This window comes from Haemorhous mexicanus, chromosome Z, assembly GCF_027477595.1.
Source record: "Haemorhous mexicanus isolate bHaeMex1 chromosome Z, bHaeMex1.pri, whole genome shotgun sequence".
Taxonomy (NCBI): Eukaryota; Metazoa; Chordata; class Aves; order Passeriformes; family Fringillidae; genus Haemorhous; species Haemorhous mexicanus.
The window spans coordinates 64,576,908-64,601,523 of NC_082381.1; the positions used below are offsets into that span (position 1 = coordinate 64,576,908).

The 24,616-nt window shown below is 38.1% G+C and overlaps 1 protein-coding gene across 3 annotated transcripts in view; it reads right to left on the reverse strand.

Annotated features, from left to right (window-relative positions):
* The window catches only part of ANKRD31 (ankyrin repeat domain 31), a 64,481-nt gene extending 39,983 nt beyond the window's left edge, over positions 1 to 24,498 (reverse strand). Inside the window, exons 1-11 of one of the 3 annotated variants that reach the window (XM_059874018.1) lie at positions 21,818 to 24,498; positions 21,119 to 21,174; positions 19,324 to 19,403; positions 15,969 to 16,018; positions 15,259 to 15,353; positions 14,201 to 14,241; positions 10,375 to 11,037; positions 7,034 to 7,173; positions 6,480 to 6,604; positions 3,281 to 3,460; positions 169 to 311 (exon numbers count right to left, since the gene is read on the reverse strand). In XM_059874018.1, the coding sequence (XP_059730001.1) occupies positions 169 to 311; positions 3,281 to 3,460; positions 6,480 to 6,604; positions 7,034 to 7,173; positions 10,375 to 11,037; positions 14,201 to 14,241; positions 15,259 to 15,353; positions 15,969 to 16,018; positions 19,324 to 19,403; positions 21,119 to 21,174; positions 21,818 to 21,996 (1,752 nt within the window). In that variant the 5' untranslated portion in view covers positions 21,997 to 24,498. Of the gene's footprint in view, positions 1 to 168; positions 312 to 3,280; positions 3,461 to 6,479; positions 6,605 to 7,033; positions 7,174 to 10,374; positions 11,038 to 14,200; positions 14,242 to 15,258; positions 15,354 to 15,968; positions 16,019 to 19,308; positions 19,404 to 21,118; positions 21,175 to 21,817 lie in introns of all 3 variants that reach the window. The other 2 variants (XM_059874017.1, XM_059874019.1) reach the window with 2 other exon arrangements.
* Between the last annotated feature and the right edge of the window lie 118 nt (positions 24,499 to 24,616).

Genomic DNA, 24,616 nt, shown 5'->3' on the forward strand with positions numbered 1-24,616 from the left:
GTGAAGCATGGAGTAGTCTGAATAGAAACCAGGCAGAGAGGACTTGCAAGCTCCTGAATTTACCTATAACCTAAAAAGACCAGCCCTGTACAAAAACATGTGACCTTCTAGATTCAACAACAATAACTTCTATTGCTAAATCACACTTTGTGTTCAATTCAGATATACCTCATAATGGCCTTCCTTAACCGCATCTTGCAAGGGTGTTATTTGTTCCTTTTGTGTAGCATTAACATCAGCTCCTGCTTTCAAAAGCAGATTTGCTATCCCATAAAAGCCTTCCACACTTGCTATATGTAGCGCAGTCAAGCCTACAAAAAAAACACATGAATATCACATTCGGTTGAAAAAAATTCTAGAAATTTATGTCACTTTTAGGCTGTCTCTATGATGAAGACTTCACAGAGTATATTGAAATGGTAAAAACTGATGCATTCCAGTAAGGTGTATGAAGAAATGTTTATGACACTGTCACAATGGTTGGGAGATCTCATGCTTTTGGCAAAATTTGCACCTACTGAGGAAGTAGATGCTGCTGTAACAACATTAGTTTTAGATTTGATAGTCCTGTTATGAAAGGAGAGAATAAAAATTATTCATCCCATATTTTAGCAACTTCTCCTAGAATAAAACATATATGCTATTTCAAGGACAAGGTAGTTTTTCACTGCACTCTTTTATTTACACGGCTACGCTGAAGAAGGTTAGTAAGAAACAAGTGACAAAATAAAGACATTAATTATTTACTACCAAACAAAAATGTTTGGAAGGCCATCCAAGAATTGTTCAAGTGTTCAAATAAATGAAAAATCCCTAGTAAAATTCCATATTCACGGCCAGGTATATGGAAAAAACCCAAGATATCACATGAATTCTACTCTATGAAGGAGCTGTTTAGGAAAAACATGGAATGGAAGTCTTTGAACTGGATTTAGTATAACCTGCATCAGGTCCTTAAACATGCAGGGTGAGAGACATAAGGGAAACACACAGAGGATTTTACAATTCCTAACTTCCAGCTCTGAAACTAACATACCCTCCAGAAGATCACTTTGGTGCATAGTCTTAATCTTCAAGAATTTTCCATTATTAGAATTTTGTCAGGGCCTAATTCACATACTAAATATGTGTATTAATAAAGCTTAGTAAGACTGTTTCACATCCATTAAGGAAAATTATCTTAATTTCACTAGGGAGAAACTCTCGAGGCTCTTTTATACACAACCCAACCCTGAATATTGTATGTTCCTAGTAATCAGGTTTGTTATGAAATCTATTCAAGAGTTAACAAAAATTTGCATTTAGGGGAATGTACTAATTTCTCCCTCAGTAAAAAGTATCCTCCACCTGATCTAGTAATAAGACTTGGAAAAACTGAAATTGCCACACATTCAATTAATAATCACTAGAGATTAGCAACATGAATCTGCAAGGACACTGTGCATGCTCCAAATCAAGAAAAAGCACAAGTTTCAGTGTAACTGTTTCTCAGGTCCCTCAGGACACTGTGAGTCAAGACTCAAATTTAGAGCACAAGACAGTATCTTTAATATGCTGGCCATATCCTACATGCTGATGTCCAGGAAACAAAAAGGAGAAAAAGCCCCCAAAACAAAACAATTTAAAGACGATCCCAAAACCTCAGTAAGATACTGAAGCAGAGTACCATAGCATAGGAATAAGGAAAAAATACTAGCCTAAGATATGGATAATCACTGGGGGGAAGCTTTAAAGAAGGAGAACAGACATAGAGGCAGAATATAATATTCAGAACAACGATCCAAAGAAACCAAGATGCCAAAATGACACAAGTCTGTTAAGTCTTTCTAATTACACCTGCCTCACTGAAAACAAAAGAAGCAGGGCCAGGTCAACCTCTTATCTCTTCAAGGAGTACAACTAAAAGATATTTTGTGCAACTCTGCTCCTTTTGCACCAAAAGAACCAGCAGCCAGAATCTGAGGGGATGAAAAAATGATGGCCTAGCAAAATACGCAAAGGCAGAAAAAGGAAGCAGGTGTGACCCCAAAATCTAGAGCCATCGAACTTTAGTACACCTGCCTACTGTGGCTGCAGCTGAACCCACACTATCAGCACTTCTCAGCTGTCAACACAGGGCTTTGAACCCCACCACAAAATATTTTCTCCTCTGCCTCCAGCACATGTTACGACATATTACAAGTCACTCTGTTAGCTCAAATGCCTCTGCTGTAGAAGTCTGAGATTTGCTGCTGACCCAATCTATCTCTCAATATATTCCAGAAGACAGAGAATATCAACCTTAATTCTGGTTATATGCCTGTGTTATGCAATCACCTATAAGTGCAGAATGTGGGTTTTTTCTTTCCCACAGGACAGTTGTGAAATCCTAGCCACTAGCACAATATGGGAAGACTGTAAGAATGAAGCTTTCTAGCAGAAGAGCTAGGTGTCTGAAACAATTTTCTTTTTCTGTTACAGAAATTTTTCAGAGACTAAGGGATGAGACAGAGAAGTGCAGATTAGGAACAGACTTCTATTTAAAACAACCAAGTAATAACTAAGGTGTAGTGAAGTCTTTGACACAGAGTAATACCCACAAAACTGGATAAGGCAAATTGCTTGAATCAAAACATTAACAGATGGCACCTCTTTATCAAGATTTTGTTCCCTGCCCAAGACAAAAAAAAAAAAGGAAAACACCAAGTAATCACAACTTTAAAAATTCAAAGCCGTTCTCAAATTCTCTCAAGATGTAAAGGGTGAAATTAAAGTTCCTGAAAAATTTAACAGGAAAATTTGTATCTCGATGCCCTTGATATAGACAAAAAATATCCCCAACTTTAGGACCTATGAAGGTGATTATTTAATCAACTGTATTTAAATGACTGTTTTGTGATAAGCATGCATGGAATCATTGAACTAAGGCACCTAATAGACCCAGTAAACCTAACGTCATCACTTTGCAACTTTTTCAAGTGCTTAACTTCTCCCTCAAAATCTTCTTTTCTTCTATATTTTTATAACTAGATCTACATGTTTTCCCATTAACAAGTACTAAGTTAAACCAATAAAAATATAATTGTATATTTAATTTTAATAATAAATAAATTTATAAGTTTATAAATAAATAAATTAAATTCTAATAATAAATTTTAAATTTAATAATAAAATTTATTAATCAGTTGACCAGTTACAAACTTACAGTCTTGTCCACTGCACAAACTCATAACATACGCTTTTATTAGTTATAGGCAGATACTTGTACTGAAAATAGTATTTTAGTACAATTGCAACTTACCAGCATAATCCTGTGCATTTACGTTTCCACCGGCTTTTATTATCCTACGAACAAGGTTTATGTCTTGGTGAGTAACAGCTCTATGTAGTAAGTTCTCACCATACGCATTCCTCCTGTGGATTGTTGAAAGTGAAAGAGGGCGAGCTGGATTTACGGAATTCCTACCAAAGGCTTCTCGTCCTGAAAAATAACGTAAAAGATCTGCTGCACAGAGAAGTATCTTTTCTCTCTTATGTTGGTTTGACTTCATATCAAAGCTGGTAAACAAGCTTCCTGAAGAAACAAATGTTTGTAAGACAGTCAATCTAGTAAAAAGGAAAATGTCAAAAAAAAAAAATCACAAATTGAGTAATAAGGCCATTTAATAAAAGATGTCATAGCGAATTTCGTAACAAAACTCCAACTGAAATTAAACACACAGAAATAAGAGTATGTAGAAGTGTTTTAACTTCAGACTTTTTATTTTCTAATGACATTTTTGCAAGGTGCATTGCTTCCCAATGGATAATAAAATCACTATTCTGCATTCAAATCATAATAAGGTGACCATTTCAATAACTAGTAAGTTATTCAATAATTTAACTTTTCTTAAAAGTAAAATTTATTGACCATTATTTTTTATTCATCTATCTTTTAAAGCCTCTGCTTTGTGAGCAAGTATTTACACTAGGATTGAGATTAGCTCCATCAGGTTATCTTTTCTCATTACTTCACAACCAGCTCACTCATTTCTGCAATGAATGAAAGGTGAATATGAGGTCTAAAAGTAAAAAGTAAAATTTAAAAGAGACAGTTTTGAATGTTCAGTTTAGTATTTAACAAAACAAACACTATCTCCCATTATGCAGTCATCACACTTTTCAGTTTGGCTTAAATTATTTCCAATACACAGATGAGCTGCTCTGTACTTCACCAGCACTGCCATTCCAACATCCATTAAAACTGTTGGGAAGAGCATCCTGGCTACTGCCTCTGATGAAAAACAAGGAGGGAAGAAAGAAGGGAAGAAAGACCACGAGAATAGTTTGAAGATAAGCATAGTGCAGGCCTAGGCCATTAATTAATCTACTTATAAAAACTCCTAGGACTATATACATTGCTCCTCTACATAAGCTGTAGCAGGTGTGCCTTAAAGAAACTAGAAATGAAAAAACATAATTCCAAGGCAATATTAGTATAGGAGATAATATAAAGGCTAGTCTTTATTGGAGGCCTCCAGGGCCAGATATGGAAAATGTACATCCCCACATGGGGTGAAGACAATTTTATAAGTTTTGCAAATTAACATAACTGAAAAAAATCCTCAATTAGAGACATAAGTGGTGAGGTAATTTTCCCCCAGTTCAACCCTTTTTTGAATCCTCCCATCTCAGATAGGAGCTAAACTTTGTTTATGAAAATGTGTCTCAAATAGCTGATTTCAACCTTGGCTCCCAGGAAGAACCAAGATAGGATAGGGGCCCTTAGACCCCCAGCCTGGACCCTTTGGAATGTGTTTTGTCTTTCTGCCTATCATGGTAGGGAAAAGGTATGGAAAAGTAGTGGGACTAACTACAAATACAATAATGGGCTACAGAGCTACATATATATGTGTAAAGAATATAGAGAATACATAAAACAAAAAAGGCAAAAATCAATCTGTCATCACCAGAAATAGACCTTAAAACCCATAGTTCTTCTATGAGCTGTAACTCACACAGCCTGATGTTTTGTGCATTGTGATACTCTGTGAGCTTGGACTAATTCCAAACATTCTTAAATTCTTGACTCTGAGTAGATTTCTCAACTGAGAACACAATCCCTCTCCACTGTCCAGCCCTATAAGATGTCAATCATTTAAGACAAGCAGTCACTAGACAAAGCTGGTCTAAACCAGCCAAGCAGTTCAGGAGGGATTAAACTGCACAGACACAAACAGAATCATGTGCAGTTTTATGTTACACTTTACCTCATTAAAACCTTCCTTGAAGGGATCTATTTCCCATTACTTCCACTTGCCTTCCTTAGAGCTTTCCACGCACCTGACCTTGTGCAAAACAAGTGACACATGCAGACCCAACCCAAAACTTATTATGGGGCAGTTTTTAGAGTGAATTACCAAACTAAGATGACTCATGGGCTCTCTAAAAAGTCTGATGTGAAAGGGAGGTAAGCTTGCTACATTGGTTTACTATGAAGCAACCTCTATAGACAGTACAACTCTTTCTGAGGACACCATGCTAAAGAACCAGTAACTTGTTTATTGAGTGAAAAATAGCAAGTTGATTTGAAATAGATGAGCAGTTAGTCATTCAACTTCAAATCTCATCAAAATGGTGCTTCCACAGTGAATAATTAAAATCCCACAAAAGACAATTAAATCCTGTTAACTGGAGGCGGACTTCTTCATGTTTTTTAAGATCTGTAACATAGCTGTTGCAGTTCAAATACTTACAAACTTTGTAAGATGTTTAAATGATTCTAAGTAAATGGAAAAATCCTGAGTGGACTTAAAAAAAAAAAAAAAAAAAAAAAAAACAAACAAAAAAAAACCCCAACAGATAAGACCTAATCTTAAAGGTGCTGGAGTGAACACTTAAGGGAGGAAATTCTCTACGGTCCCACAAAATTCCTCTGCAAGGTCAAGAAATTCTCTACATATACCTTCAAAGGATGAAAATTAGCTATCTGTCTCTCTAACAAAAAATATTCCAAATAAAAATACTTCAAAAGAGTGGTCTGTGGTAGTAAAGGCCTGATAATCCTGTAGACGGGGTAACAACAGTAGGCATTCAAAATACAATAAACCGTTTTGTATAGGTCAGTTCTTGAGGATGGCTCTGCTCTGACTATGATTTTGCACACAGAACACCAAATGGCAGAAGGATAAACAAGTGTAGCTCAGGATCTACCTTTTCACTCTGCACAAAAACAATTCTCTTCGGTACACACCATATTCTTTTCATATAAAATACTAATAAAAATTGCATTCTGAAAAACACTTAATGATTCTTATGCAAACAAGTTAACTTTTAGGTTGCTAATATAGGTTTACAGAAGAAGGGAAATTATCAATAAACTTAATTATTAAAATGAATATTTATACCATATTTTTAAAATAAAACCATGTCACAATACATTGGAAAAATTACGAATTATATTTCATTCAATACAGTTACTCAAATAATAATCTGTATGATAAAATCATAGAGTATCTTACTTCGCTTGTTGTCAATTCTCTTGCTCCTTCTCCTCTGATTAGCTTCCGCATACTCATTCAGAATTATTTCTTGCCATATGATGGCTTCTAGATCCTGCTTGTCTTCAGAAGATTTCTGAATTTTACTGACAAGAGATTTGCTTAGAATCAACAATAATATTCCCTATATAAATCAATGTTTACAGTAGAGCTAAGAATATGAATACATTTGATTTCAAAAAAAAAAAAAAACTCTGTAATAGCAGGCTAACTTAGGTAGTACTGAATCAGGAGTAAATCAGGAGAGAATCAGATCTTTAAATAAAGGGTAGAAATCCTTCTCTTTGATAATTTGCAGTCATTCAAATGACAAATGAGTATTCCACATGCATTTTATCTATTACATTAATATATATAAAATAATTAAAGAATTATTATGCATAAATTTCTCATACTTAAAATGCTTAGCTTTGTTTCTTTTTATATTGTCACTGTGAGCCACTCCTGCTGCTTCTTCTAATATTTGGTGATGAGAAGAAACAATCTCTGTACATTCCTGAGGAGGTCTCACTTACCTTGATGCTGTTTGGGCTGCTTCTGCACATGCTGCAGGCTCCACTGAATATGAATGTCCCTCACCAGTTTGTTTTTCACTAAAGGTGGCATCCAAGCAATGTGACATTACTTCTTCCTCTCTCTGTTGAGCATCCACAGGCTGTTAAAAAAAAAGAAATATTAAAAGCAAGTGGCAGACATGAAGTTAAAACAAAGGCTGCATATAAAAGAGCTCCAAGAACACTCTTTTTTAGATTGTATGCCCACAGAGAATTGAGGGATTGCTTAAGTGAATAACTGGATTTCTACAGGTATGAAAGATAGAGGCTGCCACAGGAGAGGCAATCCTGAAGTAGTATGCCTTGCAATGTGTTCCTGGTAGAATTAACCAAAAGAATTGGGCTACTCAGAGTCACAACTTAAAATATAAATCTAGGCTGGATGACAGCAAACAAATATTGTTCTATCTGAAAGTTATTTGGTTGGACATTTGAAATGACAACAGATTAATTTCAGTTTCCTATGGACACAAGCTCCTGTTCTAAAAAATAAGATGATGTTTAAGATGTCTTAAGATAGCCCATACTATCTCACAGCTGCAGAAGCCTAAAAATTTACACAAGGTGAGATCCATTTTTCACTTGAAGTTCAGTAACTCCCAGCTGAGCAGTTATTTCTAAAGATATACCATCCCTGAGCTACAGCTACTGCAGCTGAGATTCACTTCACTTACCTTCAACCTTCTAAAATCCAGGCATGTAGATGACACTAGGCATCCCCATTACCCCACCACTTGTAAAGAGGAAGAGTAACTTGGAGATGATAAAGATACACCTCATCCCAAGTTGTGCAAAGGGGAACCTAAATGATTCATGTATACCAGAGATTTAACTCTAATCCCACCCTAAAGACAGGTTACCACATGGCAGTTAATTGGAGTTGCTGAGTTTATTCACTGTTTTAGCTATGTGACTGGGACATGCTGCTAAGTATCACTCAAGCTCCTGAAACCTGGATTTAATTAGTTTATTACATACTTGAGTAATGCTGAAAGCTTTTAGGACACGCCCTCAGCACATACGCAGAGAAATTCTTTCACAATGATGTGGGAGAACTGGTTAGTTCCTTCTTGCAATACAAACACAAATGGAGAATGCACTGATTTATTTTTTTTAATTGACATATTCAGCAGAGAGGTTACTAAAGAGGGGAACTGCCTTCTCAGAATAGGTCCCTCTGAGTCCATAATGCATAAAAGATAATACATGTTAACATAGGATCTGGGGTCATTTAGCCTGAGGAAAATTAAGCAGGGCCTTTATTGCTCTCTACAACTACCTAAAAAGAGTTTGTAGTGAGGTGAGGGCTTGTCTCTTCTTCCAGGTAAAAAGCAATAGGACAAGGGGAAGTGGCCTGTAATTGTCCCAGAGAAGGCTTAGATTGAGTATGAGGAAAACTTTTTTCACTGGAAGTGTGGCTAGGCACTGGAACAGGCTGACTAGGGAAGTGGTGGAATCACCACCCCTGGAAATGCTCAAAAGACTGGTGAATGTGGCACTTGGGAACACAGCTTAGTAGTAAACACAGGGGTTCATGGTTGGACAATTGGACTTGATGATCCCAAAGGTCTTTCCCAACCTTAATGGTTGCATGGCAGCTGGGGAAAGTCAAATATATTATCTTAGAAAACTATCATATTTGTACTTTCCATGGATCCACATCTGCGATGGGAACAGGGTTAGAGAGGAGAAGAAAACATTCAAAGAATAAAAACCCCCCACTTGCTTTATAAGTGACCATATACTAAAATATCTGGCATATCCAGCATCCTGATTGCATCTACAAGTCAGTACAGACTCTCCTCTTTTGGATACTTGTTTCACCACGAGAATACTCTGAAGAAAGAAGGGTAAGAAAAACACATGGTGAACAGTATACTGTTACAATTCAACAGGTACTAACAAATTAACTGTTTGGGTTTTTTTCTTAGTAATTTGCCTCCTTCTGCCTTTAAGAACACCAGATAAAGGCCCAAAGCAAATATAAGGTTGCTGTTTGATAAGAGGCTAGAGATCTCCATTTCCACAAGACTCTGCTTCTCAATTTTAACTGCAATTTTGAGTAAATCTATACATTATTCTTCACACAGCTGTGCTGCAAATTTCAGAAATCAATACATCACTGAAAGTGCTTTGTAAAGTGCTATGGTTCTGAGACAATTGGCCTACAGACTTCTCATCACCTTGAAATTAGCCATCTTTCTGGCACATTCAATGTGCCAGATTTACATGCTGATATATTCAGTTAATACTACTAGGAAAAGACAGAATTAACTCTTAGTTTTTGGATGCTTTATGCCATTGTGGGTTGTATAACTACCTTAAATAACCGGCTTTACATGACTAATCATTGGTTTGCAGCTCCAGATTATTCAAATATAATACAGAGCACAGAAGCAGGCTGCAGGTTTACAAGAGATGCTTAATATAGTCATCAGCATGAATCTACGTCTCCTATCTGACCTCTTTTCCTGATTATAATCTAAACAGGAAGAAACTACGGCTTTTCTTTCATGCTCCCCTCCATATTTTTGCATTGGTATTACCGAATAGAAATTACATGTTACAGAACACCTTTGCAGCACAAGAAGCAACAGGAAGGATCACATCCTGTATCCATACATACTGGTTTCTTCAGGGAAAGACAGGAACATAAACACATGCCTCAGTTTTTTCAGTATATCTTGCATAGGCAGAGCTAAGCACAATAAATACACTAATGTTTTAGCGTATTTTTTCTAAATACACTTCTATTTTTTACACATATGAGAAAAATCCCCACTGAATAATCTTCCTAGTCTATAGGAAAGACATAGCTGTAATCTATTTTGTAATACTTGCAAAGCATTTGCATTTACAGCAGTGAGAACTATGACAAAAGAAAACAGTAATGTAGAACAGGATGCAGTGGGAACCTGGAGATGGAATTGTCTGGTATATACTGATATGCTACAATGAAATAACAGAAGTGTTTTGGAGAGAACATGAGACACAGAAGATGTACAGGCAGTCTAGGAGTTTCTGAAAAACTCAGGCTTAGGTTTACACATCAGTCAACAAATTAACTTCACTAGGATTTCCCATCCCAGCAAGCTTAGCTATTTTCATAACATGGATACATCCAAACAGGAAATACAGTACTTGACTTTTAAAAGAAAAACAATTTAAATTACTTAAACATGCAAATTTCTGATGCTAGTTTATTCTTTACTAAGATTCCCATCTTCAAGTAATTTGGCTACCTCATATAATATTTTATGATAAACAAAAAATTTCAAATATTAATTAAACTGTGGTTATACTTGCTCATTTGTTGTACTCTGCAAGTTAGATCCTGCGAAGGCATTTACTTCTTCCACCTGAATTGCAGCAAGTCGAGGCTCCATGACATTTGTTATTTGCGTATAGTCATCATCTACCTGCAGAACACTGGTTTCTGAATTTAGCTGCTCTTCCTTGGTGTTGAGCTGGCTCTCATTTGGCATTACAGGAATGGCAGCTTGTACCATTGGTCCTGACAAGGCATTCAGAGGCACCACAAGCTTTACTGGCAGGGCATCATTGCTCTCAGTTGCTGATGGATCGATGGAACAGGCATGATCCTGACACTCTAACTTGTCAGGCAATGGGTTTTTAACTTTAAGACTCTCAGAATCACATGGGTATCTCAACAAATCAGTGGCGTCAACTTCACTAGTCTCTAAATTCTGTTCAGTGAATACATCCATGACAATCTTCCCTGGGGATGACAGTGAAAGATCTGTGTTGTTATTAAGAGAATGCTCTTTTACTCCGTTATCTGTGTCAATAATGGTCATGCAGGTTCTGTGGCAATTATCTAAAACATGTGGAAATATATCTTCTGGTGTCTGTTCCTCTTGAACTGTTATTATGTCTTCCACAGGATCATGGAGACAGCAGCTTATTTCTGGACAGCAATCTTTATTACTTAATTTTTGTGATATCTAAAAATTAAATTTAAAAATTTTACAAAAAAGAATGGAGCAACTCTTACTAAAAAGCATTTAACTAAAATTTACTTTAGAAGTCATCTCTCTTTCTATACAGGTGTGTACATTTTATGATTAACCTTTGCAAAACCTAGAAGACTCAGAGCCTTCCTTCATACAATATACCAACAAGAATTAGACTGAGAGCTTGGTTTCAAAAGAAGTTTCAACTTCAGCTGTTGACCTCTATAGCAGTGAAAATCCAGGGCAAAAGAGACTAAGTCTGTTTTAGTCAAAGATATTATGTCATTACCAATGGCAATAGCAAATAACCGGAGGGTATTATAAGGCTTTAAAAGAAAGTTATCAAAAATTTCTGTCACACAGAAATAATAAAAGTAAACATATTCACAATAACTTTTTGATTATATGTTTATGTAGATGCAATACAGATATGGAGGATTTGTGTCTCATAAACTTCAGTTCAAAACCTTGGGATTTTGGGAAGTTTGCAAGGTGTGGTTTCCACATTGAGTACAGAGCACAAAATCATAATTGTTCTCGGAAAAGTAGTATTGCTATTTTTCTAATCACTTTGACCTACATTCAACAGAAACACCCATTTTTACATGAAGAAATTGCTTGTCTAATTTTTCCCCTATCTCTGTCTTAAATGCTCTGCAGAAAAAAATATATGATGCCTCCAGAGACCTAAACAATATTTTTTCTATACAACATTTCTATATAATAGTGCTCGTACTTAGTAATACTGGATCTAAGAAAATCTCTTTCAATGAATTTTTTGAGTCTTGCTGCCAGCAAGTGGCAATACCAGGAAATGCAAGAAACCTTTAACCACTGGTGACATGATTTAGATAAAGCTCACACACAATAAAGTAGTAAGGGCAGAAATCTGACTGCATACAGTCAGGTTCAGTTTGCAAGCTAGTATAAATCCTTGTTTCTTTCTTGAAAAATTATTCTCCAGCCAGCTGTTTCCTATCTTTTACCTATGCATCAAATTGTTTCTAAGTACTGATTACTTCTTACTTTGCTTTATTGAATTACACTTTATTTTTACACCACTTCTCTAATTCATCTAGACTTTAAACAACTGGGGAAAAAGAAAACTTCACTAGTGATAATTTTCTCTACTTGAAGAACTATGGTATAAACAGCATGTATATGTATCACAAATTTCCCAAGAAAAAGGCTCCATGCATGTGTTGAAGAGAGGATGAAATTTTGCAAGATTTTAAAATCCCCAAAGTCAACTGAAATTCAACTCTTAAATGTGACAAGCTCACAAAATTAAAGACACAGTAGTCCAAAGTGGGTCCCACAAGACCAGAGTAGAGGGTCTACCAGGATTCCAAGTCCTTCTCCGGCAGAGTTGTTTTCCTGTCAGCTAATCCCCAGATGTACTGATGCCTGAGGTTATTTCTCCCCAGATGCAGAATATCACATTTCCCCTTGATGAATTTCGTGAGATTCCTCTCCTCCCAGTTTTCCCATCTTTTCAGGTCCCTATGAATGACAACACAACTGTCTGGTCCATCAGTCATTTCTCCCAGTACTATCTCTGAACTTGCAGAGGGTACTGTGAGTTCCATTTTCCAGCCCACTAATGAAGACATTGAACAGTACTGGCCCCACTTGTGTCAAATCAACACATGCAAGCCTGTGACAGTCATTGGTTCATCTCACTAAAGATCCTTCTGCAGGACTCAGACCTTGCTTAGGGCCAACATCAGCCAATATCCAAAAAGTAAAATCCACTGTAGTGATTATTTTCAGCCTTCTTACTCCAGGTTCCTAAAATATCTTCTCTGGAGATACTCCCAATGCATTCAATCTGCCTGTTCTCCAGAGGTTATTAATAATAGGCAATGTCTGTTTCAAGGCATTTAGAGTTTGTTCTACGGGACTAACCCTGTACAATGAGAATGTTCCATTTAATAAACTTATAGTTTGATATTAATAGCTGTATATTTTCCAGAAAAAAATATCCTTAGAGATTTCATTTTTTCCTCTTTGTTCTGAGATGGAATATGTTACCCTGTCATCACTTGTATTTCCTGGAAGACATGAGCAATAAGGACAGTAGAAAAGATCAGCATTTTACTCTGATAAGGACAGAAGAATAGAACAGCACAGCCTTGGAGAACTAGATTAAGGATGCAACTTAGGCAAACAGAAGCCATGCTAAACGCAAGCAAGATGCTAGCTCAGTCCTGCAAGCCTGACAAAGCAGAAGTTATGCAAAACATTGACACAGTGCTTACTCAAAAGTAGGGGTCAAGGAAGAGGCACCTAAGAAGGACATGGGACATTGAAAACACAGAAAGAAGACCCTAAAAAACCATACAAGGACTTCTGATAAGGGGTGCAAGCATGTAAATGAAGTAATAGAAGTACATCAAGTAAGAGAAGATAGCTATTGAATGTGGGATTGACATGTATGATAAGCATTATTCACTGGAAGCTCAGGGCACTCAATGGAGTTAAGGATCCTCCAAGTGACCACTGCTGCAGTAAAGAATGACGGCTCTCAAATACTCACAACTGTGTTAGAAAGTTGCTATCAGGCCAATTTTGGTATCAATACTGGTCTCAAATCTACCTTTGGTGAATTCTACCAAGAACTGCTTTTCCCTTGACATAAACCTCAAAAACAATCCTTGAAAAATGCCAAGTAAAACTGATTTATATAAAAGTTATATTTATATAACTTTTTATTTGTAGGTACAAATCAATGGGACTAGATGATACAGTCATAATGATACGACATGTGCATTAAGCAGTCTTTCACAGCAGAAACTCTGCTACTACCTATTTCTGATCACAAGTAAGACTCTCCCAAACAAAAGGACAGTTACAGATAACCTCTTCCTCCTCAGAGACCTTCCAAATGCACTGCCAGTCTCATAGCTTTCATTGGTGGGGAACATTTTAAGCTACTAAGTGTCTTCATTACTTTAGCTTAAGTAACAGCCCTTATAAACTCTATCTCATCATGATGTCCTTCCCAACTCACTTTCACTGCAATGCTTCTACCCTTGTGCACTGCAAGCATAGCAACTACAGTTCTTACCGAAAAAAGCAGAAAGTAAGGCTTAGCTTTAAAGCTGTTTTCAGTGTGCTCAGTGTCAGTGTAAACAGCTATGTGCTTGCTTACCTCTTCTTCTAAATCCTTTTGAAATCCATTCAATTTGATATCTAAATTTAGGAGAAAAGAAAAATATTTCAGTTCTACTTTCCACTTCTGAAAGTTCTGATCACCTCTTTAAAAAATGGCATAATTGTCTAATTAAGGCTTAAGTTTCAAACCTTAAAAATTACTATAGTCACGTTCCCCTAAGGGGAACTAACAATAAAATCTCTGGTGAGATTTTATTGTTAGTCACCAAATAATATGCCAGAGCTATTTTGTCACATTTCTTCACTATAGTTTAGAGTCTTATTTCCAAAGACTATCAGCAGATAGAACTGCCACCCATTTCACATGACAAGACCAAGCCTCTGCCTTCTCTAATTACAGTGCAATTAGACAATAGTGCTAAAACAATGCAATACCTTACTGACTCTGGATAGCAATGATCCCAAACCCCCTGATACCATCACCTTGTTTCAACATTCATGTGACTCCCTGGCAATTTCCTAATCAGAAATAAAGTGAATGTTTTTCTGTTGGATTACTAAAAATAAACTCAAGTGGAAGACAGCAAAACAGATGGGTTAGTCCTGCACTTTTGGGAACACTGAGGAATGGAAGTATAACTTAAGTAGCAGCACATGCCATACAGACCTGAAGAATAGCAGCATTTTTGTTTCTCTTTTCTTACAGAGGCCTCTGATTCTTGGGTATGTTAGAAAGAAGCAAGTAGGAACCCTCCAAGACCTTTTTACCTTCCACATCTATAAGGTATTTAAGCACCATGTGGCCTGTAACCCTTGTCAGAAAACTCCACAGCAATTAAATAATTTTAAACTGGATACATACTACTGGCTTGAGAATACAGTTATTTCTTCCAACAATCCTAACACAATACTTACAAAAACAGAACTTGCAGTCCATGACTATAAAAACTGAACAACTGTTGTAAAAAACATGTATAAACTGTATAAACTGTATATGGATAAACTGCATAAACTTACATGGATACTCACCTTCAGCTTATCAAATTATTTTGCCACAGCTGGAGCAATTCCTAGTTTTGTACAAATACAACATACCTTCAGAATTATTTTTCTGTTCTTCTGCTGCAGAATTTAATGAAAAACAAGGCTTAGAAATATTTTCAGTAGGTGATGAATGGCTTCTCCAATCCCTAGGATTAAATAACACAATAAAAAATTCTTTAAGAATTGTAATCTGCTGATTTTAGGAACATTTTTACAGTACTTTGAATTGGCTGCTATCTGTGGAAACAGCTGCAGTTATTTTAGAGGTATACTTTTCTTTACAAGGACATGCAATAAATAACACTTCTGGATTTCCTATGTGGAGCTAGCAATGTTTACACATTTGTTCTCTAAGTGAAAAAAAATGGCCTTTTCTATTCTTTATTACTTATTTCTATATTTCTGTTGTAAATCTATCTCATACTGAAAATTTTCCATAATTTCCAGGAACAAAAAGCCTAATATTATTTATTACAAGTTTTTATTCGTCTAATGGTTTTCCCCAAGTTCTGTTATTCTTGTTGGTTATATTCTTAAACCATTTAAGGTAGTATCATCAACAAAAGTAAATCCAAGTACAGCCTGACCCATACTGGACATTGAGTTACTGCCCGCATAAATACAGATCATTCACTAAGCAAACAAGAAAACTGTTTCTCAATAGAACACTGGGAATAAAACAACATGCAAACGGAAGCATAACAGGATTATTTAATTACATTATGCCTGAGTGGAATTCCTATGTGATGTACTATACTCACTTCAGTAGGGATTGAGACTGGTCAGAAATTGTGTATGCCTCTTGAAGTACCTAAAAGAAGAAAAAACTTAACAAGTTAGTAACCACTTAATTGTTTATTTTCTCAGTTTTACTGCAGGCTTATCTTCTTCCTTCTGTAATTTAGCTGGGAAATGAAATTCTTAGATCCAATTATTACATACATTACTACAAAGATAGAAAAGCATTCCTCTTAAACCTTTTTTTTACTTGTACTATTTGACAAATATGTTGAAAAATAAATCCAGACTATAGAAGAAAACATTCACCCACAAGGAAAACAAACTGTTGCAAGAAAGATACGATTGCTCCAAACTTAAGATGTTTTATACATCAAAGGACCAAAGCACAAGGTATTTTGATTTCAACTCACAGTTTCAATCTTTCTTTGATAACTTTTTTTCATTAAATAAGACAGGGTGCTGTTCCAAAGACTGTGATGTTTAGTATACTGCTCTCAATATACCTATAAATATCGTATTTAAGGAACTTCAAGACTTGCATATCAGCCAGTTCTGCAGCAGGGCTGCCACAAACCAACAGAGGAAAGAGCAGGTGGGTAAGGAGAGGATTGATGTCACAGCAGGAGCCAAATTCCAACTCCTTATTCAAAGACCTTGGATCTTTCTTTTGTACCTTTGCCAATAATGCAGAGATTTCCCTCAGTATGGGAAAAGGAACCTTTATACAAAGTCTAAGGCAAACTAGGAATGATATGGATAGTCAAGTGAACTGCAGAATGGTTCTCTCACCATTAGCTAAGACTAGGTATTACTAGTGGACTATACACACACTGGCTGCAATTTTAAACAAATCATTGACTTACAGTGGACAACATTAACAGCACTAGATGACTCTAAAAACACCTTGATGTGGACACTAAGTGACACCTCCTCTGGCTTACACAAGGTACTAGCCACACAGCAAGAACAAACACCCTAACAACTGCTTTAAGAGCAGGACATAGAAATTTCCCAGTAGCAAGGACTGTTAAAAGGCTCCCTGGAAGAGAACAAATTCTTTAGTCTATGCAACAATTATCAACTGATATCATTCCAAAACATGGCAATGAGATAGTTCACAGAAAGTTATCTATTTTGTTTAAATAGACCCTTCCAGTGAATCAGCCTGAATATTTATACAGAACATAATCCATAGATCAAGCAAGGTCAGGAGAATACCAGAGCAGCTACTAAACCTCTCTAAGTGGCTAATATTGCTCAGAGAGGTGCTTTAAAACATCAGAAAACTACCACTACAATTCAGATGAAGATGCTGTTTTATCTGCTAAAAATTAGGTTCTAAGCAAAATCAGTGTATTGGTTACTGGTTGAGAAATCTTCTCAAACCATATACATTACACAAACTGTATTTCTGGCCACTGACTGAAGTACTGGGAACAGTCTTTCATCCTGCCCTCATTTTTGGTGAAGAAATTCCTGCAAAATCTTGGTACTTTTTCTCACTTGAACACTAATTTATATATGAGGGGACTCTGGATGTTTTCCAAAAAGAGACTAATGCTTAAAAGCTGTTAGGTGTTACCTAACAACTTTTAGTGCACTTCACCAAACAGTGTCAGAAAAAAAATATAAAAAGGGGGAAAGCACAAACTTGAAATTATTACATCTGTCTGAACAAGCTGTAGAATACCATGTTAACAGATAATGAAAATGACTTGTTGAAAAGAACCTGGATCCTACAAAATCTCTATATATGTCTACTGCATCTCTGGTAGATGAAAATTCTTAATTACAATTTTTTACATGATGGAATCAAAGACAGGACTACATATCATAAGTCTTCCACAACCCATCTGAAGCACAAAGAAAGCTAAGACTCTCTGGAACAAGTGGAACAGATGTTACTTTTCCTAAAAACATTCACCGCCATTTACTCTGCACAAACCTCATATCACATCACATGCTGTGATCATATATGCTGTATTCATACATGGTAATTTCTGAGTACAAACTAGAAGGAAAGCTTCTGTAATAGCACATTCCATGGTGGCTCTTAAGGTGGTTGAAGAGCCACACTGGTGCAATGTACACATGTGGGTATCAAAGACAGCAGGCCAAGACCCCTCCTTAAAGTATTCAGTAAAAAACTTAAAATTTTCAACTGTCCCCAAGCTGTGCATGACCAAGCTGCCAGTGTCTGGCTATACAGGTTTCACCAAAACAAAAAATACTGAGAATTACCCAAACTATTTGGTGAAAAGGACTAGGTTTCTTTGCTTTTCTGACTTTTTCTTTAGTGGACTGGCCATTAGTCCTTAGATTTGGGAATGACTAATCTAGTGAGAACCAGCAAGATAAAGGCTAGGGTTAAGAAGCAGCTAGTCAGATCATCTACCAGAGAGGAAAGAGCAAATATGCACTTCTCTCATTCCCTTCAAACTTAGAAAATCATGAAAACTTCAGTCAAGACAACCCTCAGACACACAAAAAGAAAAATAAAGATATGGAGAAAAATTTTTGAAATAACAGCATCTTTTGGATTTTGTACACTATTTTTCACACTGTCAGTTGAGACAAATTTATTTGCAATTCTAGAATGAGCTGTAAAACATTCACTTCAGTAGAAAACGTGTCTTTTTTCAATGTACCTTTTGTCATCTAGGAAACAGTCTAGTTTTTCTTTTTAGAAAAACTCTCTTTTACCATAATAAGGATACACAGACTGAAGGCTTTGGACTGGTGAATCCAGGCTAAAGACAGTGCAACAGCCACAGTTAAAAGGAGAGAATCTGTTTGTCTCTAATTGTTTCATGACCCTGCCATATGCAGATGGAAAGCTAATTGCTCAACTGAATAGAAGTTTATGGGCTAGCTACCAACCATGGTAAATACATTAAAAGGTAGGCTAATTAGCAGATTAGGGAATGCAGAATTATCCACAGAGTAAAGTAATTATGCCATCATCATACAAGCAGACATTTTGTTCCACATTAGGGACTATTATCTCTTCCCTTTTGAAAAAAGCAATTGATCAATCATCACAGCTAATCTCAAAATGAGTAACCCAGGGTGTATTCTAGCACAGTCAGTCCAGGTGACTACCCTTCAGCTCCTGAAAGGAACATATTAAAAAGTCTGTGCTCCAGTCTGTGCTTTGTCCAGGGCTTGGTCCCCAAATTTCAAAGGTTATAATCTCATGAAATACCAGAGAAGACACTTTGATACATTCCTGCAGACTATGTGCTGCCTAGGTGGCAAGATGAAGTACAATTCAACTGTAAAGCCACCAGACCTCCCCAAGGGGATGCCCATTGGGTTTATCAATAATTAATCATTAGATATGCTTAGAGAAGACACTACCATTGGTGGACTCACGGGTTTTATCTGTTCTGCCTTATGATGATATGCGTGGTCACCAAATTTCTGTATAAAACAGATTTCTGGAGAAAAAGCTCCTAGAAAACAAACAAACAAACAAACAAAATCCTTAGTAATTAAAATTTTGATTGTCTTAATTTCTGCATAATTTTCCATAATTCCATAACTTTCTACATAATTCAGTAACTGAGCTACATGCATCAAAACTTCTGATATGCAATGGATTTTACTGGCCATATGGTCTATCACACTAGATTTTGAATCTACATGAATGAAATAAAAATTAATAAAACAAGCCAGGAGTGGAAATTTATTTCACTTAGTGTTCCAAGACCATCCCTGATTCTGCACTGGAGATTAGGTCTTTCCTATTATTTTTTAAACTAATAACTGCAATTTTGGTAACCTGCCTGATCCATATTACTAAAATAAACATGTGCTCCTAGATGGCACTATTTCTTTAATGACTATACAAATGAAGACCTTCTCTCAAAAAAAGTTTAAAAAGAGAGAAACCCTTAAGTCTGGATACTATGCTTGAAAACTAAGATGTTGTTACTGACACTAATAAAACACTAATCAAATGAATACTTATACTGTGTATCTCATCACCAAATTACCTCTATACATACTACACATATACATACTGTACAAGTATGCACAAAACTGTGAATGATGAAATTCTAATTCAAACTTACTAAATATAATATGATGCAGGCAGAATGCTAAAAATATCACAATCTATTGCAGTTACAGAGACAAAAACTCCCCACTCAACTGTCAGACAAATGCCCACTCCACAAACTGAACACAGTCAAACAGACATGCCCCATGTATACTGAATGTTGCAAGGATTTAGTTCCAGTGGACAACTACAGGGAAGTTCAAAATGGGATGATGCTGCTCTCCTTACTTAAGATTATTAAGCTACTATAAAAGGTTCAGCATTAGGAAACCACAGCCATTGGAGTTTCTGCAAATTTCAATGGGCAGAAGGTAAAATTTGTATTAACTCAGGGCAGGTTGATAAAAAATTACGGCTCACTCAGATCTTCAAACCGGCAAAAAGAGAAACACAACCAAATCTGGAAGAACACCATGTGTCACTTAAAGTATTCCCAGTCTGAAATATCACTGAAATAAAACCTATAGGATGCAAGTCAAATGGAATATATAAAAATGTCAAGGAAGTAATATGAAACTATTATGTAACTAAAACATGCTTGCTCATGCAGCCTGCTCTACAGGAGTTATTAGGGAATATTTTAAGATCTTAAATGAGTGTGCTTTCATTCATGCTGAAAGTATTTAATAGTACACTAAACATAATGCACTGAAATATCCCTACCCAAACTTTTTATGTTAAAGAGAACAGATATACTAAGAATATTACTGGGGTTTTAAAAATATCATAAGCAGCTAGAGCCACATACAACTGTTATGCATATAGAATCCATTTATTTTATTCTGCACTAATATATAAACAAAAATACACACATGTAAATAAAACTGATATCCCTATATATAGCTTCAACACTTCCCAAACCAGGGATTCTCAGTCACAGTGCACAGGAAGAACAGAGAGAACTCAAGGGCAAACCTGATCAAATATTAAAAATATGCTGAAGAATCTTTTAAAACATGAGCTACAATTAGGAATATAATCAAAGAGCACACAGTTCCTAAACATGAACTTCATGCAACACCCAAGTTTAAACATGGACTCAAGCAAAATCCAAAGCAACAGTTTAAAGTAAAAACCAGCACAGACTGAAAAAATAATCTGTCCTACCTTTATTAATACTTATCTCAGTTGTTAAAGCAATATCCTTGTTAAGAAAATTCAACCTTTGCAAAATAAATAAAACAAAAGGTCGTTAAGGAGCTTTAAGCATTACAGTCCTATAAATTCAAAGGGCATCTGAAAGCACCCATCCCAGCCTCTGCCGTGGGGACACGCCTAGGAGAACGCTGACACAAACACTAAAAAAAACCCCAAACTTAAGGCACGTAATGTGATTTTCTGCATAGAAAACCGTAACTAGGGAGGCACCTCGCTGCTTAAAGTATTTCCAAGAACTACCTCGCCACAAAGCCATCACAAAGATCTGAGTGTGGTTTCAAAGCCTTGCTATAATCATAAAGGATAAAAGAGATAATGTCATGAAAATGACATCAAGGCAAAGTTGCAGGGAAACAGAACTAGCACGAACTGTATTTAATAATGTTTATTTTTTCCGAGTTGTTTTCTGGGACATTTCACTTCTTCTGACTAAAATGTTAGTACAATGGTGGGTCCTGGGACATAAGCTCCGAGGTACACAAGGTGTGTGGAAACAGACAGAGCTATTTGCAGAGCTACGAAATTCTGGGGTAAGGGGAGGGAAAGGGGAGGGGAAGGGAAGGGAAGCTCTCAGCTCGGAAGGGGCTCCCTTAGTCGCCGCCGCCCTCACACAGGCAGGTGCTGCTCCCACCCACACCGCATTACCACCTCCTCCTACGGAACTCCTCTTCCTCCACATCACTCTCCGGCACAGAGCCCTCCACGACAGTCTCGTCGCTGTCCGTGTCGCTGTCGCCGTCGCTCCCGCGGCGCTCCATGGTGCGGCCGCTCCGCTCTCCCGGCGCCTCCTCGGGCAGCCGCCCTCCCCCCTCAGCGGCGGCCGCCATCTTGTGGCCGGGCCGCGCTGCCGCTCGTGTGGCAGCGGGCTCGCAGCGCTCGCCAGAAGCGCGGAGTCCCCGCAAAGAGCGTGCTGTGTGTGATCGCTCCTCCGAGCGTGTGCGCTTCTGACGTTGGCATCTCCAGAGTCAGAAACAGTCATCTGCCCAGAGAGTTACAGAGAGTGAAAGGGGGTTGCAAAACAGTGTCTTATCAGTTAGACAGCCTCAAAGGGGGGACCCTGAATGAAGGATTACTTGGGCTTTGACTGCATAGTCTGGGGTCTTAGAATCATGGAATATTAAGGGGTAGAAAGGGACCTTAAAATTCATTTAGGCTTAACCCCCTCTGCCATGGGCAGGGACACCTCCCACTAGACAGGGTTGCTCAGGGCCTTGTCCAACCTGGCTTTGAACACAGCCAGCATCCAAGCATCCCCAGCCTTGCTGGGCAACCTATTCCAATGTCTCACCACCCTCACAGGAACTCTTTCTTCCTAATACCTAACCTGAATTCCCCTTCAATTTGTACCCATTGCTCCTTGTCTCATCACTGCAGGTCCTGACTAAAAGTTCCTATTGAGTTGTTGGCTACTGCTGTGCCTCTTGTCACCTGGCTGGAGCCACAGGTGCTGTTTGTATGCAATGGACTGGTGCCAATTCTCGGGCTCTTGAGTCTTGCAGTGAGAGATTTCGACCAGTAACTCACAAACCACCATCTCAAGAAGCCCACCTACTTGAGAACGGTGAGCATGCAGAAACATTAGCATGAGAAAGAAGAGAATAATTCAACCAATAGAAGGCAGAGCTACTTAGTTCTCTTATTAATTAATTAATTAGAGAACTAAGTAACTTGTAACCGATGATCTGTGATTTAGATGTTGGCTTATATATATATACACATAGTGCTAAGTTTCAAGGATTGCTGTGCTTTATTTGTGGAAAACTCTACCATGTACCCTGCACAGAATAAACAATGTTTCCTTTCTAAACTATGCTCTGTGTCCGAGTTTAGAGAGTCCCTAAATTGGCAACACTTCTCTGCCATGGTTAAGTAGCTTACTTCATTGCTACCAAGGAATGGTGAATGTGCTCATGAGCGGGAACAAGTCTGAGATAACCAAATTATTAGTTGACAGTATTTTCAGCATTTGCATTCGCACTCTTCAGTGTCGTCTGTCAATTACATCAAAGTTTTCCTCAGGCAGAGCCGTTCTGGCTCAGCTTTGCCGGCCATCTCCTGGGCAGGGTGGCAGCGCTGTGCCCAAGGCCAGGCTGGAGGCAGGCCACCACCAGAGCTGCAAGAACTCAATGTTAGCGCACGTGGTGGCATGTACTTGGAGAGACTACAAACCCCAAATCACCATAGTGACGCCTGCTCCCAGTGACCTTGGTAAAGTAGAATTTTTAGTATTTGCTAAATCATGTTTATGGAAAAAGCAGAAAACTGAGCAGAAATACTAAAGGTCATCTTAAATGATATGTGAATTACGTATAATTGTTGAAGCTGTATGGATTGCTGTTTTGGTTTTAGTCATATGCAGTTATAGCAATTGGTGCACATAGCAACAAAGAGTCCAGAAATCTCACTGCTAATACTTTACACTTTTCAGGTAATGAAGGTAAGATACTGAAAAAAAAACAGTAAAGAAGCTATCGGGGGTGATGGATATGCAGCAGTAAATTATTAAGATTTAGAAACATCATATCGAAGATGAGAATGAAAAGTGTATTTACAGGTTAAAAGAGCTGGCACGATTTCATCACTCACAACAACTAGTTTGGGTGGAGTTCTTCGGAAACCTTTTCATCAGCACTTCCTTTTTTGAGGTTCACATTAATGTTTCACGGCACAGTGTCATTTGGAGCTACTAGAAATATTTCCAAGCGAGGTGGCACATGTAAGACGCAGTCTGGGGAAAGCCGGGGCGCGGATCATGCACCGCAAAAACCGTTGCAGGTATTTGTATTGCAGTTAAGTATGCTCAGCCCCAGGAGCACGGAACGGCCCCTGCCACCCTGCAGTGCTGTTTTGCAGCCCCGTGACTCGGTGCCCAAGAGAACCACACAATCGCTAGAGATGGAAGGGACTTCTGGAGACCATCTAAAGATCACCTAGCAGAGATTACACACGAACGCGTCCTGGTGGGTCTCTCAGAGCTTCCTATGCTTCATGAACCAAAAACCGCACTTCGTCTCTGGCTGAAAGCCACAAATATAAAGATATTACACTGCCTTTGCCTTCCCCCCACCGCTTCCCCAGGGCGTCAGGAGCACCGCAGCTTCCCATAAGCAGGAGCTGGGAACGTACAGGCTTTTTAATGCCTCGGCAAAGCGCGGTATGAGAGGGCGGTATCGGAGGCGCTCAGGAGAGCTCGGCCCCGGGCGCTCCCTGAGCGCGGCCCGGGGCGGGCCCGGGAGGTGGCGGCAGCGCTCCCCATGCCGCCCAATCAGGGGGCGCGGGGCGGGGAGCGCGGCGCCCCATTGGCGGACGGCCCATGGCGCGATGGCGTGTTCGCCGCTCCTGATGGCGCGTGGGGCCGCGCGGCGCTCGCCGGGCCGTTGCCGCGGCGACTCGGCGGTGACGCGCGCGGGCGGGGCGTGCCGCGCGCTCGCTATTGGCCGCGCGATC